The sequence below is a fragment of the Columba livia genome, chromosome 19, assembly GCF_036013475.1.
Source record: "Columba livia isolate bColLiv1 breed racing homer chromosome 19, bColLiv1.pat.W.v2, whole genome shotgun sequence".
Classification (NCBI taxonomy): domain Eukaryota; kingdom Metazoa; phylum Chordata; class Aves; order Columbiformes; family Columbidae; genus Columba; species Columba livia.
Genome location: NC_088620.1, coordinates 9,542,470 through 9,559,060, shown reverse-complemented (window position 1 = coordinate 9,559,060; position 16,591 = coordinate 9,542,470). Strand labels below are relative to the sequence as shown.

The 16,591-nt window shown below is 47.3% G+C and overlaps 1 protein-coding gene across 3 annotated transcripts in view; it reads left to right on the top strand.

The window, feature by feature from the left end:
- The window catches only part of PNPLA7 (patatin like phospholipase domain containing 7), a 126,204-nt gene that overhangs the window by 79,375 nt on the left and 30,238 nt on the right, over positions 1 to 16,591 (top strand). For all 3 annotated transcript variants that reach the window (XM_065036068.1, XM_065036066.1, XM_065036069.1), the window contains exons 25-26: positions 1,235 to 1,417; positions 2,486 to 2,604. In XM_065036068.1, the coding sequence (XP_064892140.1) occupies positions 1,235 to 1,417; positions 2,486 to 2,604 (302 nt within the window). The remainder of the gene's footprint in view (positions 1 to 1,234; positions 1,418 to 2,485; positions 2,605 to 16,591) is intronic.

Below are 16,591 nucleotides of genomic sequence, written 5' to 3'. Positions count from 1 at the left end.
CTCCAGATAGAGAAATTGTTATCTGCCTGGATGGAATTCATGGTGTGTGCCTAGGAGAAGGCACATACCAATTGTATAGTATAAATAATTTAATATATTTTATTACAGATTGTAAGCGGTATGTTTTTTCCCCTTACTATTTTTATTTTTGATATTTTATTACTGAAGTTGTTTGGCCAGGCACACAAATTCAGCTAGAAATGTAAGAATGAGCTCACAAGTGGGTTTTTTAGGCTTGCGAAGCGCTGAGCCTCACCTCTGCAAAGCCCGGGACTGGTACCATCTGCAGCGTTCTCGTGTGTCGCTTTGTGTTGGTTCTCCGTGTGTGTGTGGGAGGCAGGAGAGGCGAGTCGCCATCAGTCGCCTCAAACAACAAAGAAATGAAAATAAGGAATGCAAGGAGGAGAAAGTGATCCGATTGGAAGTGAAGGAACAAGACATGCTGAACGTTTTTAGGCTTAAGTATGACTTGGGAAGCAATCTCATCTTGCATGAACAGCATGTGTCTGTGCTGTGCATTTAATGGTCTGTGGTTTAGGTAAAAAGCATTAAGGATTCAGGTTTGAATCGTTGTCTGATTTGAGAGTTCTTTATGCCATGTCAGCCCACAGCTAACACTGTAGTGGTCTAAATCAATCTTGTTGGAGGGTTCTTAGTGTCTGTAGCTGTCTGCAGATTCAGATAGGAAAAGAGGTCATGTTGGAAAAAGGGTTCTCGCATAGGTAGCGACCTGATGTGACGGAGGAAGAAATGCAGCCAACTCAATATGAGTGATAAAGCATGATTCAACTTTATTGCCCGAGATAGCGTTCATTTATACCAAATACCATAATTATGCATACTTGTCTCTATCTAATAGGCTAAGCACTAAAAGGTTACATTTACTTACTCCACCTACTTGGGTTTAGCTAGCTATGCGCATCCCGCATTCTTCTGACTCTTATCTCTTCAAGGATATCCTGACCCTGCCTTAGTTAGTACTTTTCCGTTCCCCCCTTTCCCACGGCCTAATAGACAAGCTAACTAAGGCCTACTTATGTCAACTAAAATGGGCTCTGCTCGTACAGTTGCTCGGTGGACTCATGTCCACGCTCCTTGAGCCAATCCCTGACAAGGTCAGATGTATATATGTGTGTGTATATGTATGTATTTCAAAATACAGTATTCTGTTAAATTGATATGGAAGCAGTAAATACCTGACGCCCCATTCCTCTGTGTGTGTGATGCGCTGTAGCTGGAGAAGATGCTGGAGAGCACGGCGGTGCGAGCGCAGAAGCAGCTGATCCTGCTCCACAAGGAGGACGGGCCTCTCCCTTCCCGCACCGTGGAGTGGCTCAACATGCGCAGCTGGTGTTCTGGTCACCTCCACCTGCACTGTCCGCGCAGAGTCTTCTCCAAAAGAAGCCTGCCCAAGCTGGTAAGAGATTCCTGCTTGGGTAACTGGTCCCTGAGCTGTGGTACCTTCCTTGTAATCTGTCTATCAAAGATAATCTGATATAATGATACTGCATGAGGGGAGTATCATCGTCATCACCACCTTATCACTGTCTGCAACTGCCTGAAAGGAGGCTGGAGCATGGAGGCTGTTGGTCTCTTCTCCAAAGTAGCAAGTGATAGGGCAAGAGGAAACGGCCTCAAGTTGCGCCAGGGGAGGTTGAGGTTGGATGTGGGGAACAATTTCCTCCCCAAAGGGCTGTGGGGCATTGGAACAGGCTGCCCAGGGCAGTGCTGGAGTCACCGTCCCTGGAGGGGTTTAAAAGACCTCTAGATGAGGCTCTTATGAACATGGTTTAGTGCCAGAGTTAGTTTATGGCTGGACTCAATGATCTTGAGGGTCTCTCTTCCAACCAAAATTATTCTGTGATTCTATGATACTCTGATATGCAACTGCATGTCACACAGTGCTCTCTTAAATCTATTTGGCTTCAATTTAGTATAGGAAACATAGGGATAAGGGACTTGTATCTTCTGTATGGATGCATACTTGGCTTCACTGAGAACAATAAATACTGTCTCACGGTCATATTGATACTATGACCATATCAATATTATGAATAGGGGGGTACATGCAGTCGAGTCCTCCTCATTGGGAGGATCCCCGTGCGTGTGAAAGCCATGCGGAAGGTAAAGCAGAGGCAGACTTGGGATGCTTCCCAGTCACTTCAGTCCTTGTCAAGAACGAGAAATAGCTCCAGAGAAAACACTGTACTATGATGAAATTCTCCCAGCTACTATAAAAATAAGAGAGATGCATGTGATCACTAGAACTCTTTGGATAGTTCATTAACCCACATCATTTGAAGCACAGCTGTCCACTTCTTAATGGTCTAGTGTTGGCTGATCGTGCAGACTCTACCGTGCCTTAGAATGACCTTCTTATAGAATCACAGAATCATATCGGTTTGAAGAGACCCTTAAGATCATCAAGTGCAACTATAACCGAACTCTAGCACTGACCCATGTCCCTTCCACCTCTCCTCTGCAGATAGAGATGTACGACCGCGTGTGCCAGAAACCACCCGACCGACACTCCGACTTTTCTCGCCTGGCTCGTGTTCTGACCGGCAATGCCATTGCGCTGGTGCTCGGCGGCGGAGGAGCGAGGTAGGTGGCTTGTCCTGGGCACACGGGTGCCGTCACACCAGGTCCTGAAGTGCCGCTGTCACCACGCTGTGACAGATTCATCAGGATAACAGGCGTCCTGTGAACTCAGCATTTGGAGAGGACGCTGAGGAGTTGCTTTTGTTACACAAACTTAACCTGCTGCATGGATGTATGCTTGGATTTCTGCATGAACATGAGTGTTTGTGACCTCTTGAGACCTTTCATAAGTTGGGCTTAATATCAGGAGGTGACCGGGGCACTAAATGTGACTCTTCCTTCTTTTGTTGGCCTACACTGTGGATTTTTTTCCCTGCAGATTTTTATATTAGAAAATGGCCCACAATATTTCAAAGGCCCCTCAAAGCTTTTCAAAGTTTGAGCAGCAAGAGGAATTATGTCCTCTAATGGGCAAATGTTCTCTTCTTTATAATCACCCAAAACCCCAGGTACTGATATACTTCTGACAGCCTTACTTTACAGAAAGATGTTTTGCAGACATGGGGGCAAAGCCGCGTGCTTAGAATTCGCTCTGAATTCCTGGTGAGCTTTGGAAGTAAATTATTACTGATGTTTTCCTTTGGAACCCCTTTTTACTTTGAGAGTTTTATATATAGACAGGCATAGAATTCAGTAGCCCTTTGTCTCAGGAGAGCGCTGTCTTTGTTGCCTTCATCACTGTGTTCTTGAGGCCCTTCTTTAAAACAGCAATTTGAAATACCACTCTCAAAAAAATATACATATAATTTGCACATAGTCTATGTAAATACATGGAAATATCACAGGTTTGTCTTTGGGCCAGTGCTCTGGGGGTCTGTGCTATGGCGGAGGTCAGAGCTGGCTGTGACAGCTTGTTCCGATGAGTCACTTGCTGCCGAGGCAGCGGCGCTCTGGCTGTTTCCTTGAGTGTCTGCACAGGTTCCTTATCCCACTCGCTTTCACAGTTCCCTCACCTGAGATGATTGCAGCATTTCATTGCTGAGATAAGCACTGTCCTGTGGAGACACAAGTAAAGCAGAGGAGGGAGCTTCTACTTAATCTGGGGATCTCAGGATGTTTCTAATCAACTGATACAATGCACTCGTGGGGTTTTTTTGTTACAAGCTGGTATCTCTGTCTCCAGTATATGTGCACGTCTATATTTCTGGCAGCACATTTTGCTCATTCCCTTCCTTCCTTCTGTAAACACTGCTGTATTTTTTGCCAAACGATTTATTTTTTGTTCTATGACTTAACTTGCAAGCTACCGCCTGCTGGTTTTGCAGAGCAGAGGTAAGAGGAGCAGGATTAGTGAGCCTGTCTGCCCGTCCTGTGTTGTCCTTTGCAAATCGGAACCGCTGCACCGCTACTGCGTTGGCTTTAGCATTTCTGGAGGCGCAGCAGCATTCAGCAATGTCACCGTGTGCCATTAACTGTTAACTTGCTCATTTCTGCATCCATGCAAAAGGGCAGAAGGGATACATATGATAATTTATTCTTTCTCTGAAATTTTATTTATGTCGCGGTCTCAAACGCTTTTTCTGGGTGTCTGTGCTGGTGCGGGGACGTGTCAGCAACTGTGCTTCAAGTGATAGGTACTTGTATGTATTTCTGTAATTGATTTGTCATCTAAATTGTGGTTAGGTGAAAGATTGGGATTTTTCTTTAAATTGTTTTCAAAGTGAGAATATAGTTAAGGCTCTGGGGAAAGCATCAAGTTGCTCAGAAGTCTGTGTAAATCTGCCTTTGGAGGGTTTGCAGGTCAAAGTGGGTTCTTAGGTCCTCATCTCTGCTAACAAGGGATTATGCACTAGCTATCATACTTGAAATCATCCTGTGATTAAAGTCCATCCTGGCTAAAAATATCTCAATGGGTCACTGCACAGACTCTTGACAGTCAGCGTGGCCTTTGGATAATATCGGCACAAAGGAACCTCTGCCTTGTTCCAGAAGTGTGAATCATACTGCTCACAAACCCGAGCGCGCTGGTGGTTTTTACTGTTAAAGGTTTTGTGTTCTGTGACTCCAGCAATATCAATTATTTAGCGGTTATTTTGGGAATGTTTGTCTGGCTTCCCAGTGACATTCGGTTTGGGAGCTTTTACCAGAGCAGCTTCCTAGTAATTATCTTTGTGGTTTGTCATGACAAAAGGCTCACAGGAACTAAAGGTTTTCTTTCTCTTGGGAGTATAAAAAGAAAACCAATCGAAGTGATACAGTTCTAAAATTATAGTGTTTTGCTTTTAAGTGCTAACTTAATTTCAGTTAGAAACATTGTGGAGTTTGAGGGAAGGAAAGCGGATTTGTGTTTAGAAAAATAATACCTTTGAAATGCAGTTGCAAGAATAATGACACATCAAACCCTGCAACAGAGGCACAGACCCTCCCAGAAACCATTCTTGTGACCTTCAGCCATCCCACGTACAGCCCGCCCTTTCTTTGCTTTTCTGGAGTTGTCTTAGCAAAACTGTTTGAAAACTCAAATTTATGGGGAGTAAATAATTCATACAGAATTATCTGGGAATCCCGAGAGCTTTGGAAAAAAAAGGGGCCGTGCTGTTTCAGAGGACTTAACCAAGTGTGATGACGAGCTTTGCTGTTGATTAGCAAGTCATTCTAGGAGTGATATTGGTCCAATGTGACTATTCCACGTGGACACATGGGAGAATGTAAAGCATTAAATGTATTTCATTTTGGCAGTTTTGATAAGCAGTGATGTTTGTAGTAATGCATATGATACGAATACATGTTGTGCGTGCAATATGCTTGCTGAGAAGGAAAGAGCTGTTGGTAAAAGAAGTGACTTGCCTTTTTTAGATGTGCTCTCTGTAATAAGTCACAGCAATCAGCTGCACGTTCATGCTGGGAACAGATACATCAGGGCATCTTTGCTCCTTTTTCCAATTAGTTTTCTCCTCAAACTTATTCTTTCACCTCAGCTCTTGATATGTCAGGTCGTTTATTTCCACAGCGCTGACTCTCAGGGTTTGACTCAGACTCACACCTTTTCATTTGGGGCAGTTGGCCTGTTCCTTCTGCCTTTTCTTCTGTATTTTCAGCTCTGGTCCCCTGAAAAGGGAGGATAAAAGCAGCATCCTAGGAGAAGCAAGGTATGCCTTTCTTGTTGTGGAGATATTTGTGTCTGACGGACCCGCCTGTTGCCTCGTCTGTCTGTCTGTGCTCCTGAGGCCTGTGCCACGTGCAGGGTGCTCACACCCCGTGCTTTTACAGAAAACCAAACATGCAGATCCATCTACCACCCGGTCACTAATTGTGCTGAGCCTGACTTGGGTCTCTGCTCTTTAAAGCCTGGCTTTATCTTCCAGTCAATGGCTTTGCCCAATGATGGAAAGACTAGCAGAGTGCCCGAGAGGCACATCTCGTAATTGTTCTGCTCTCTGGAGGTCATGCTTGCCTTTGCACCCTCAGGGTTTGTCTCCAAGACCCCTCATTGCATGAAGGATAAACCAAGGAGGCTTTACTGTCTATTATGTTTGGCTGCAGCTCCATTCAGGCAAGTGTGAGTAAAAACCTGCTTATCGGACTTGCTGACCTTCTCTGTCATCAGACACTGATCCCCTGGCTCTGCTCTTTGTCCAGAAAGACTTTTTGTTTAGTCTGTGCTGGGACAAAGACTTACAGCTTGGGCAAAACCACATTGTGCAGTTGCAAGGAACCAAGGGACGTACAGCTCAGGTGGTCCCACGTACGTGGGTGACACAAGGAGAAGATGGGACATGGGGTGAGAGTGTGTGCGTTGCCCAGGAACATTCTAATGCATTTTAACTCTGGGTCCAATGTGGCAGCACACTGGAGGTTTCCCAGCTGTCTCTGTGCCTCTCTGTGTTTCTGAGCAATCACGCTAGAGAAGATTGATGAAAAACTCCCCAAATGACAAAGGAAAAACTTGAAACAGTCATTTTGAGAACTTCAGAAGATCGTGTTCCTCTTCTGAATGCTGACGCAGGCGGGTTTGGCAGAGGGGAAAGGAGTCCTTGGATACAAACAAACTCAATAGTGCTTCCTCACCCCGCTCTTTGTTTGAAAAAGAATGTAATTTGGGTCTTGATGACCTGCTTCTCCATGTCAAACACTTGAAAGCAAGTGTGTTCTGTGGTGTGACATACTATATTCGTGCTACAGTGTCTTTGCACGTTGCTGTCCCCTGGGACTGAGAGCTCTGTGGGGCAAACGGACGTGCTGCTGATGTTCCGTGGTCTGTAACGTGGTACTGTAATTACAGTCTCAGCAATTAAGTGGTATCAGAGTTGGCAGAAATGCAGAGGCTGAATTTGCAGAATGCTCGTGTGAGGGGTCAGGAATCTTTAATAAAGATACTGGTATGTTTTGGGGTCACATTTGTTATTCTAACGTGGAGAGGAGCCTTAAAATGTACAAAAACCTTGTGGTCTCATCCCGGGTGAGGGCTGGCTGATTCTTTTTCCCCTGATAATCAAGGACAGGAGGCGTTTTGTGGTTACCCTATTATTTAGTTGTTTGGTGCTTCCTGCTTAATTGGATTTGCCATCTTAACTCTGAGGAATTTTCGCTTCTTCGTTGCGTGATGCAGATCTTTGTGTTTGGCCAGAGGATGCACCACAGGCAACAGAAATCCCACTTTCCCTCCTGTGAAATTCTCCTCAGCTTTTCGGCTGGGGGAAGCGATGAAGTCGCTGTTTTCTTTCGCTTGCTCGAATTGGTGAAGGAAAAGTTGACAAGCTGCCAAAATTAATGAACATGCAAATACGTGGTAATGAAGCGGCTGGATTTACTGGGGCAATGTGCTGCAAAGAAGGGTTGTTAGAAATGAAACCTTGTTTTTGGGGGGCTGCTGTTTGCTTTGCTGAAGATGGAGGTCAAACAGCAAGGCAGGAGGGTCTGGTCTCCAGCTCTGGAGCTACAGCTCTGCGACTTCTCTAGTGACCAAGATCCCCTCTGGACTGTCATTTTTTGCTCCGTGGTCCACAAAAGCAGAGGGAAGCATGTCTGTTCCCTGAAAATAGGGCAGACTGCACAGAAAATGTCTAAGCTCAGTGAATATTGTGGGGTGTAATGGGAGTGAAGGCCCCGAGGCCTTCAGGGGTTTGCAGGCCGTGGGGCGCAGTGGGCTGGCTGGTCCGCAGTGGTGGAGCTGACATCTCATACCCACACGTGTGTTGGAACATCTGACGAGTAAAAAGGTGGAATTTGAAGTGGGAATGATGTTCCAATGACGAAGTGCTGTCCTTGGGAAGGAGTTTGCTCGCAGGATGCAGACGAGGCACTTTCCGGGCTGCATCTTCCCCTCCCGCGGTGCCGGTGATGGCAACGTGTGGTTGTGAAACCCTGACGTTCCATCTCGGGCAATAACAGAATCTCCTCTGGAGACTTCGTGGAGTTTTATGGTGCAGGTGCTTCGCATTCAGTTCCAGCAGTTAAGGAAGATTAATGCTTATTCCTCAGCTAAGACGGATAACTAATGATATGAGGCTTTTTACTCCTGCCAGTGGGAGGAGTGTGTGTGTGGATGCAGAGGTGCAGCTGATGGGCTCATAAAATCAATTACTGTGCCTCAAATACGGGGTAGTAACTGGGAACATGAATAGAGTTGCTTTTTTTAAACTATTAATCTTGACCACAAGCACAAAATGCTGCAAAAATGTGGGGGGAGTCGTGGGGGAGAGGGAAGGAATTTGCTGCTGAGCTCAGAAGGTGCCTCCAGAGACGGGCACTGAAAAGGCTGTCATAAAGAACACAGAGCTGTGTTTTTCCCTGTGGGATCCTAAACATGCTCAATATAGAGATTACAGAGGGATGAAAGAAAATCCCGTGGGAATTTCCCAGACTCTTGATGTTCCTCACGTAGGCTGGAATGCAGTGGATGCTTCTCAGCTCCTTCGCTGGGTTCAAAACTTCACACAGACCGGGTGTAATGAGGGGGCACACCAAGGCACCAGGGACGGGGATCTGTGGAGCCCAAATGCGCGTGTGCTGGAAAATAACTGTACTGCTTATCCTGAGAACTTGCTTAATAACATCATCTCCATGCTGCCATTCCTGGCTAGATGATATATGGCTTATTTACCCTTTTTCCACCTGGCCATGTGTCCGTCGGTCTGTAAGTCTCCGTTTTGCTGGCACATCCAAGCCCTAAGACTGCCCAGTTTCTTTGCATCCTTTTCATTCCACTCTTGTTCCTGCTCTTTTTAAATTTTACATCTGCCCTTTAGTTCCTTTCCCAGTCTTTGCTATCAAGTCCTCTCTCAGAGGAGTTTGCCAACTGCTTCTGCCACACCAGGGGGTGTCCTTACTTGTCAATTTAACAGAAATGCTCTTGGCTTTGAAATAATTCTCAGATCATCAATGAGTGTAGGGACTGTGCTGCATTTTGCAAATAGATTATTGATGGCAAAGTTTAAGGTGGCTCTCTGGTTTATAATGGGGTAAGGGTATGCCCTTCGTGTGTTATCTCTAGTTCACAATGCTTAAAATCCGCAATAAAGAGACAGCTTGAAAAAGGTGTAAAAATTAGATTCTCATTCTTTGAAGTGTTCAAAACCCATAATTTGGTAGAACAGTTGTGAATGATGAAACAAAATTCTTGCTAAAACCGTTGTTCTTCGCGCCGACCTTGGCTGGGGTAGTTCTGAAAGAGCAACAGCCGCCTCGAGGTTGTGCACTCAGGACTTCACCGCGCTGCTTGTCAGCTCCTCATCCTGCGTGGGCTCGAGCAAATGGCTTAAGCGCTTGTAACTTGTGTTGTTCTCTCAGAAGATGAGGCGTTTCCCATCTCAGCCTTGACGCCTGTGCAGGTCGCCCTTTATAAATTGCTCTAAAGCACTTACTTAGGAGAGAAGTAAAAACCGCTACCACTAGGAATTGTTTGGGGTTGTAAGAGGGTGTTGTTATCTCTAAATGTATATGGATTTATGCTCTCGTCTTGTGGGTTGGATGTGTCTGGGGAATTTGCTTGAAACCTGCCATCCAGCCTGATGAGTGGTCAGTAGGTCAGAGAGGTTCTCCTGCCCCTCTGCTCTGCCCTGGGGAGACCACACCTGGAATATTGTGTCCAGTTGTGGCCCCTCAGTTCCAGCAGGACAGGGAACTGCTGGAGAGAGTCCAGCGCAGCCACCAAGATGCTGAAGGGAGTGGAGCATCTCCCGTGTGAGGAAAGGCTGAGGGAGCTGGGGCTCTGGAGCTGGACAAGAGGAGACTGAGGGGGGACTCATTCCTGGGGATCAATATGGAAAGGGGGAGTGTCAGGAGGATGGAGCCAGGCTCTTCTGGTGACAACCAGTGACAGGACAAGGGGCAATGGGTGCAAAATGGAACACAAAAGGTTCCACTTAAATATGAGAAGAAACTTGTTCCTGGTGAGGGTGGCAGAGCCTGGCCCAGGCTGCCCAGGGGGGTTGTGGAGTCTCCTTCTGTGCAGACATTCCAACCCGCCTGGACACCTTCCTGTGTAACCTCATCTGGGTGTTCCTGCTCCATGGGGGGATTGCACTGCATGAGCTTTCAACCCCTGACATTCTGGGATTCTGTGATTCTGTGTAAAATGAACTCTTCATTCCAGCGTGCAGTGACTAAGGAATAGCCAGGCTGCTGGGAACCCTGTTTGTGTTGTCTGGGTATGGTGCCAAGACATGGTCAACGCTTTGGTGGGGGCTGCTGAGATCTGAGAGCATCCCTGCCTGTTCCGGGCTGAGGGACCTTCCCCAGAGGGCAGAGATGCTGCAGGACGGGGCTCTGATGGAAACCACCAGGTTCCCGAGGAGCTGCCTCTGAAACAGGGTCTGTAGGATGTGCCAGCTCCTCGTTGGTTGGCATGGGGGTTGATGCCTTTGGTTTCCTGGTATCGTACGGAGCTGCTTTGGCACAGATTAGGTCCTTCTGCGCTCAGAGTTCGCACCATTTCCTAATTTCTACTTACGTTTTGCAGTTCCTGCTTTTTCTTTTTCTCTCCCCCTAATACAATCAGGCAGCATCTGTGAAATTCATGTTTCATTTCTGATTGCTCACTCGAGATACTGAGATGGCATGTGAGGACTCTGTTCTCTAGAAGATAGGTCTTGAAGGGTACACACCGCTGAAAGGATCCCATTCCTCATCCTGATGTTGCTGTGAAGGGTGTCAGGAAATGGAACTGAAATATGAAAGAAACTTGAAAATTGCTTATTCCTTTCTTTTAAATGGCAGCATGAATCTCAGCATCCAACATCTGCACTCTGGCAGTGACCAGTAGCAGCTGATGAAGCAAGGTTTCCGCAGTGTGAAAGTATGAAAAGGATACAAAAGAGGCTGAATCTGCGTTGTGTCATGAAAGAAACCCCTTGAATACTTGAAATATCCTTCCTCTGGTTCCCTTTCTTTCAAGTAATCCCTTTGTACACCAGGCCAAATCTGTCCTTTGACATTTGGAAGGGAGAAGGTTGGCAGCCCTGAGGTTAACCCTCGGGACCTTTGCATTTGGCAGCCCGGGGTCTGTGCCCTCCTGCACACAGGGTTGGTTTGCTGCTCTTGGTAGGTGTGTTTCGGAGCAAGGAAAGCTGTTTGATGTACGGCAATATGTTTTTGTGTATGCAGATAAATATCTGTACCTCAGTGCACGATGGGGTTTTCTTTATTAGATCCCTTTTGAAGCTCAGGTTGATATCTGGAGGCTTCAGAGCTTGTAGTTAATTGTAATAAATTGTGGTTGGAGGGGCAGCCTGTGCCCTGAGTGTTTGTGCTCTTGTGGTGGGCAGAGCATCCGCTGCCACGCGCAGATAAACCAGACCCAGATCTGAACTCCAGTGTCAGCCGCACAGTCCTGGCTTCCCTGTGTCTTTCAAAAAGCAGATTTGATTTCAGGGCAATGTCCAGGAGCTAAAATAAGAGAGAAGAGTCTAAAGTCTTTATCCTTAAAGATAAACACCAAATCAAAGGTATAATTTTAACTTTTGGTGCTGTTCCGTAGAGGCTGAAGGAGGATGATAAGGAGTGTGGGCTCTTCCTTGGAATAGACGATGATAACGTATGTTTGGATACCTAATTTGAGTCTTAACCAGGTCAGCCTTAGAGTATATTGTTTGAACAAACAAACCCCAAGTCCTAAAAATGAAACGGTGAGGTCTGAATATTTGCTTTTGTTGAGAAAACCTCAGGAGACGTGGCTGTGAACTCATGCTGAAGGTTTCAGGCTTTGTTTGCAAATGGTTGGTAATAAACTGCAGCATAATTGCTCCTCAGAGGCTTCGCTTGGGTTCCTGCAGGGACGGACCATCTTGTGTGTTGCCCAAGAGCTCAACCATAGAAATCGTGTTTATGCATCAAGTCAAAATTCTGTCTCAAAGTGCTGTTGTCTTAAACACGGACAGAGCCTCGTGCTGTTAGATCAAAACGCTGATTGCTGGGTGAGTTGTGTAACTGTTGGGCCATCACATTCCCATAAAAGCCACGTTCATGCGGCTCGGCACCCACGGAATGCTTAGCGATCTGATCTTTCTTTTTCCATCTGTAACACCTATGTAATTGCTCATTTGCTCCCATTTGCTGTGGAGGTTGAAGATTTTAATGGCTTCTATTAAATCCTCCAAGCAGCAGGAGCTTGGGAGCAATCTACTGCAAAGTTAGGACTTAAAAAACCATAAAAATTGATCGCAAGTGGTTAATTTGGACTGTCCTGTCCTGATCTCCAGTCTCACCAGACTCATTTATTCATAGCGATACTTTGATATACAGATGAAATTAAACAAGGAGGTGGTGGAGCTGTGCTTTAACTCTTGTTACTGGTTTTACACCTCTTTTTAACAGCTGGAAAAGTGTGTGTGATTCTAGTCGAGTGCCTCAAGGGTCAGTACTGGGGCCTATATTATTCAATATATTCATCAATGATTTGGATGACGGAATAGAGTGACTGTCAGCAAGTTTGCTGATGACACCAAGCTGGGAGGAGTGGTGACACTGGAAGCTGTGCTGCCATCAGAGACCTGGACAGGCTGGAGAGTTACGCGGGGAAAAATGTGATGAAATATAACAAGGGCAAGTGTAGAGTCTTGAATCTGGGCAGGAACAACCCCAGGTTCCAGTGTAAGTTGGGGAATGATGTATCAGAGAGCAGTGTAGGGGAAAGGGACCTGGGGGTCCTGGGGACAGCAGGGTGACCATGAGCCAGCACTGGGCCCTTGTGGCCAGGAAGCCAATGGTACCTGGGGTGGGTTAGAAGGGGGTGGTCAGTAGGTCAGAGAGGTTCTCCTGCCCCTCTGCTCTGCCCTGGGGAGACCACACCTGGAATATTGTGTCCAGTTGTGGCCCCTCAGTTCCAGCAGGACAGGGAACTGCTGCAGAGAGTCCAGCGCAGCCACCAAGATGCTGAAGGGAGTGGAGCATCTCCCGTGTGAGGAAAGGCTGAGGGAGCTGGGGCTCTGGAGCTGGACAAGAGGACACTGAGGGGGGACTCATTCCTGGGGATCAATATGGAAAGGGGGAGTGTCAGGAGGATGGAGCCAGGCTCTTCTGGTGACAACCAGTGACAGGACAAGGGGCAATGGGTACAAACTGGAACACAGGAGGTTCCACTTAAATTGGGGAAGAAACTTGTTCCTGGTGAGGGTGGCAGAGCCTGGCCCAGGCTGCCCAGGGCGGTTGTGGAGTCTCCTCTGCAGACATTCCAACCCGCCTGGACACCTTCCTGTGTAACCTCATCTGGGTGTTCCTGCTCCATGGGGGATTGCACTGCATGAGCTTTCCAGGGCCCTTCCAACCCCTGACATGCTGTGATTCTGTGATGTTACAGAGCTGCAGGTCAGAGGGAACACCCTCCATACTGCAGTCGTGATGCTCTGTTGACAAGTCCCAGTGCTTTCAGAAAGACGGTAAAGCTCTTGTGTTGCTGTGATTTTGGGGAATCTCTGTCTAAACTTACCTGGGCAATGAGCTTTCCTATTGAGAAAGCGGAGATTGGAGGAGTTGTGGGTGAAATCACAGTTAAATTCTTTAAAGAGCAATGCTTTTGGCTTATTTCTGCAGCTTCCAGACCTTGTGCTCAAAATGGGATTTTCTAAGACAAATAAGTCTCCAAGGGCTGGGGGAAGTAGGATATATTTGTTTTCCAAAGAAATTCTTTCTTTGCAGAGAACTGATTTGTTTCTTGGCTCAGAGTGAGAGCCAGGACTTAGTTTGGCTCCCAAGCAGGAGTGATGGATTTTACCGCTCGGGTACCACCAGCCTCTCTTCCCTCCCCGCAGCGCTCAGCTTTCGGTCCTTTCGACCTAACAACTCCATCACTATAATTATTCTGAAAAATTTATGATACTGGGAAGTTTTATGATTGGGACAGCTGGGAAAGAATGTCATTGGAAAGATAGGAGTGTGATTAGGTCTCAAAGCAATGTTTGTATGTATCATTGCAGCAGCAAGAGGTTGAAGGCGCTAAATTGGAGATCATACAGTTATGACTTGTAGATTTGCTTGATTTCGAAGTCAGTGACTGTGCCGCTTGATGTCAGAATTAGCAACAACATGTACCAAAAAAATGCTGCTTTTTATATAAAGAGGAAACTGCTCATTATCTCACATTTCCAGATCCCACTCTATATAGCCCTTTCTTTAAATAATGGCTAATCTTCCCCCTGCCCCAATGCAATGAGCACCTCCAGAATAACTCTCAGAAGGTCCCAACCACCACAGGAGATGTTGTTCAGGTGACAGTTCTGTAGCAGAGGTAGCTCTATCTGATAGTCATTAATTAATCCCATTAATTCAGTTTGGGGGTGCTGCCCGTTCACTGCGCTGGAAGCTCAGTCACCTTCAGGTTATTTCTAGCGCTTTCAAAGCAGCTTTGGGGGAATTGTTGCCCACTTTTGCGCGTCTCTAAAATGTAAATAGTAAACACATATTCATCTGCACTTACCCCGTAAGCTGGGTGATCTAACGACTGCGTTGAACCAAAGCTGTTATATGAAGGAAAAGCTGGTTTTATTTGTATAGCTTCACTTCTTCAGGAGTTTTCAGGTTATGAGGGAGCCTTGATTCAGGTTTGTCAGGCTCTAGTGGGGCTTAGTAAAGTTGGCTTGGTAATTTCTCTGTTTTTCTACCTGCTTTGCCATTTACCTGTGTCGGGAAGGTGGTACCGCAAGCCGTGTGTCCTGCTCGGGGGTGGCTTTGGGTGGCGACACCACAGAGCTCGGCAGCACCCGTGACCTTAATCCTGTTTTAACCAAAGGAAACAGCATCTCTTAGTGCGTTCAGAGCTCTCGTTCATCCCAATGAGTCCATTAGAGATGGGTGCTGGGCAGCCGAGCACTTGAGCTGCATTTTCCTCGTCCTTTCTGAAACTGAAGTGGACTCTGGAGCTGTGTGGTTTGTCACGGTCTGACAATCAAGTGTCCCCTCTGTGTGCTCACAGTATCATGTTTATTCTTCCTGATGCTGACAGGCAACATCCTATTGATGTGCTAAGCATGGCTGGTGGAGAAAATATTGGCACACAGTGTCTGGTTCTCTATTAATTGTATTTTCTTCAGTCCCCTGACCCGAGCGCAGAGGACAGCCCGGGTTCCTGCTGACACTTTAATCTGCGTTTGCTTCTTCCTGCGCGTCGGGTCTAATCTGGGCTCTGGCGGGCACGTGCGGAGCAGACACGTGCACGTCTCGCTGAAGGATTTTAAAGTTATCAGTTGTGCTCTGGTGTTCGTGCGTTACAGCCACATGCTGGTGGCATTTCCCCGGGGGATGAACACCAGGGCTTGTTTTGGGAGCAGGAATTTTCCTGTGAGACCTCCTGCCAGAAAGGCCGCGCTCCCTGCCTGCTGTGCCGGGTTATTTCAAGGGAGCACGTCTGCAGCCTCGCAGCCCCTCTCTCTGCTTTGCCGTCACTTATTTTTGACCGTTAGTAGCAAGGAAGAAATGGTGTTTGGAATTTGTGAAGCACAGCGCTGCTTGTGGAGGGGTTAAAAGCGTATTACGGGCACGAGCTGGGTAGGCAGTGCGGTAAGTGGCACTTTGGGGCAGCCCGTGACTTGCCTGGCTCGGAGCAGGTTCCCAGGCAATTCCAGGGGTGAAAATGGAGCCTGGTTCTTATTTCCAGTTCTTCCTCAAGCTGGTTGGTGCCATTTCTGCTCTCCCTCCAAAGGGCACTAATTAATCAGGCCTGTCCTAGGGAGTGATACACAGTAGAAAAGTGTTTTAGTTGGTATATAAACTCTGCGCTTCTTGGGCAAATCTTTGAGTTCTGGTGCAAATTATTAGCAAATAATCTTTTAGGTGATTTGTCCTTGGTGGAGGAGTTGCTGTCCTGGGGCCAGGCGTTCATCCTGGCAGGGGAAACGCTCCATCCAGCTGCACTGTCAGACGGCTTTAGGCAAAGAACAGCTGCGTGTGTGGCTTCAGCGACGGGCCGTGCGTCCCCTCTCCGAGATGTCCTTCCTCAGGTCCGGGTGGCCTCTCCTCCTCCTCCTCCTCTCCCCCAGAGCAGGTGGCATTCAGCTCCATGTCAGCCCGGTCGCTGGAGATTTGCCTTTCCCTTCCTTGGTCCATGTGAGTGCTCTAGCATCAATGAGTATGTATGGCATTGCCACAAGAAATCGTCCTTTGTGTTCCTCTCGCCAAATACGGAGCTGCTGAGGGGCTGGAGCACAAGTGTGATGGAGCGGCTGAGGGACCTGGGGGGTTCAGCTGGAGAACAGGAGCTGAGGGGAGACCTTCTGATCTCTGAACTGCCTGAAAGGAGCTTGGAGCCAGGGGGGTCGGGCTCTGCTCCCCAGGAACAAGCGCCAGGAGCAGAGGAAACGGCCTCAAGTTGCGCCAGGGGAGGCTGAGGTTGGATGTGGGGAACAATTTCTTCCCCAAAGGGCTGTGGGGCATTGGAACAGGCTGCCCAGGGCAGTGCTGGAGGCACCATCCCTGGAGGGTTGGACAGACGGACATGAGGTTCTCAGGACATGGGGCAGTGCTAGAGTTGTGTTATGGTTGGACTCAATCCTGAGGGTCTCTTCCAACCAAAATGATTCTATGATTCTGTGTAGCCCCTGTGAACCTGTGCCTGGTATTA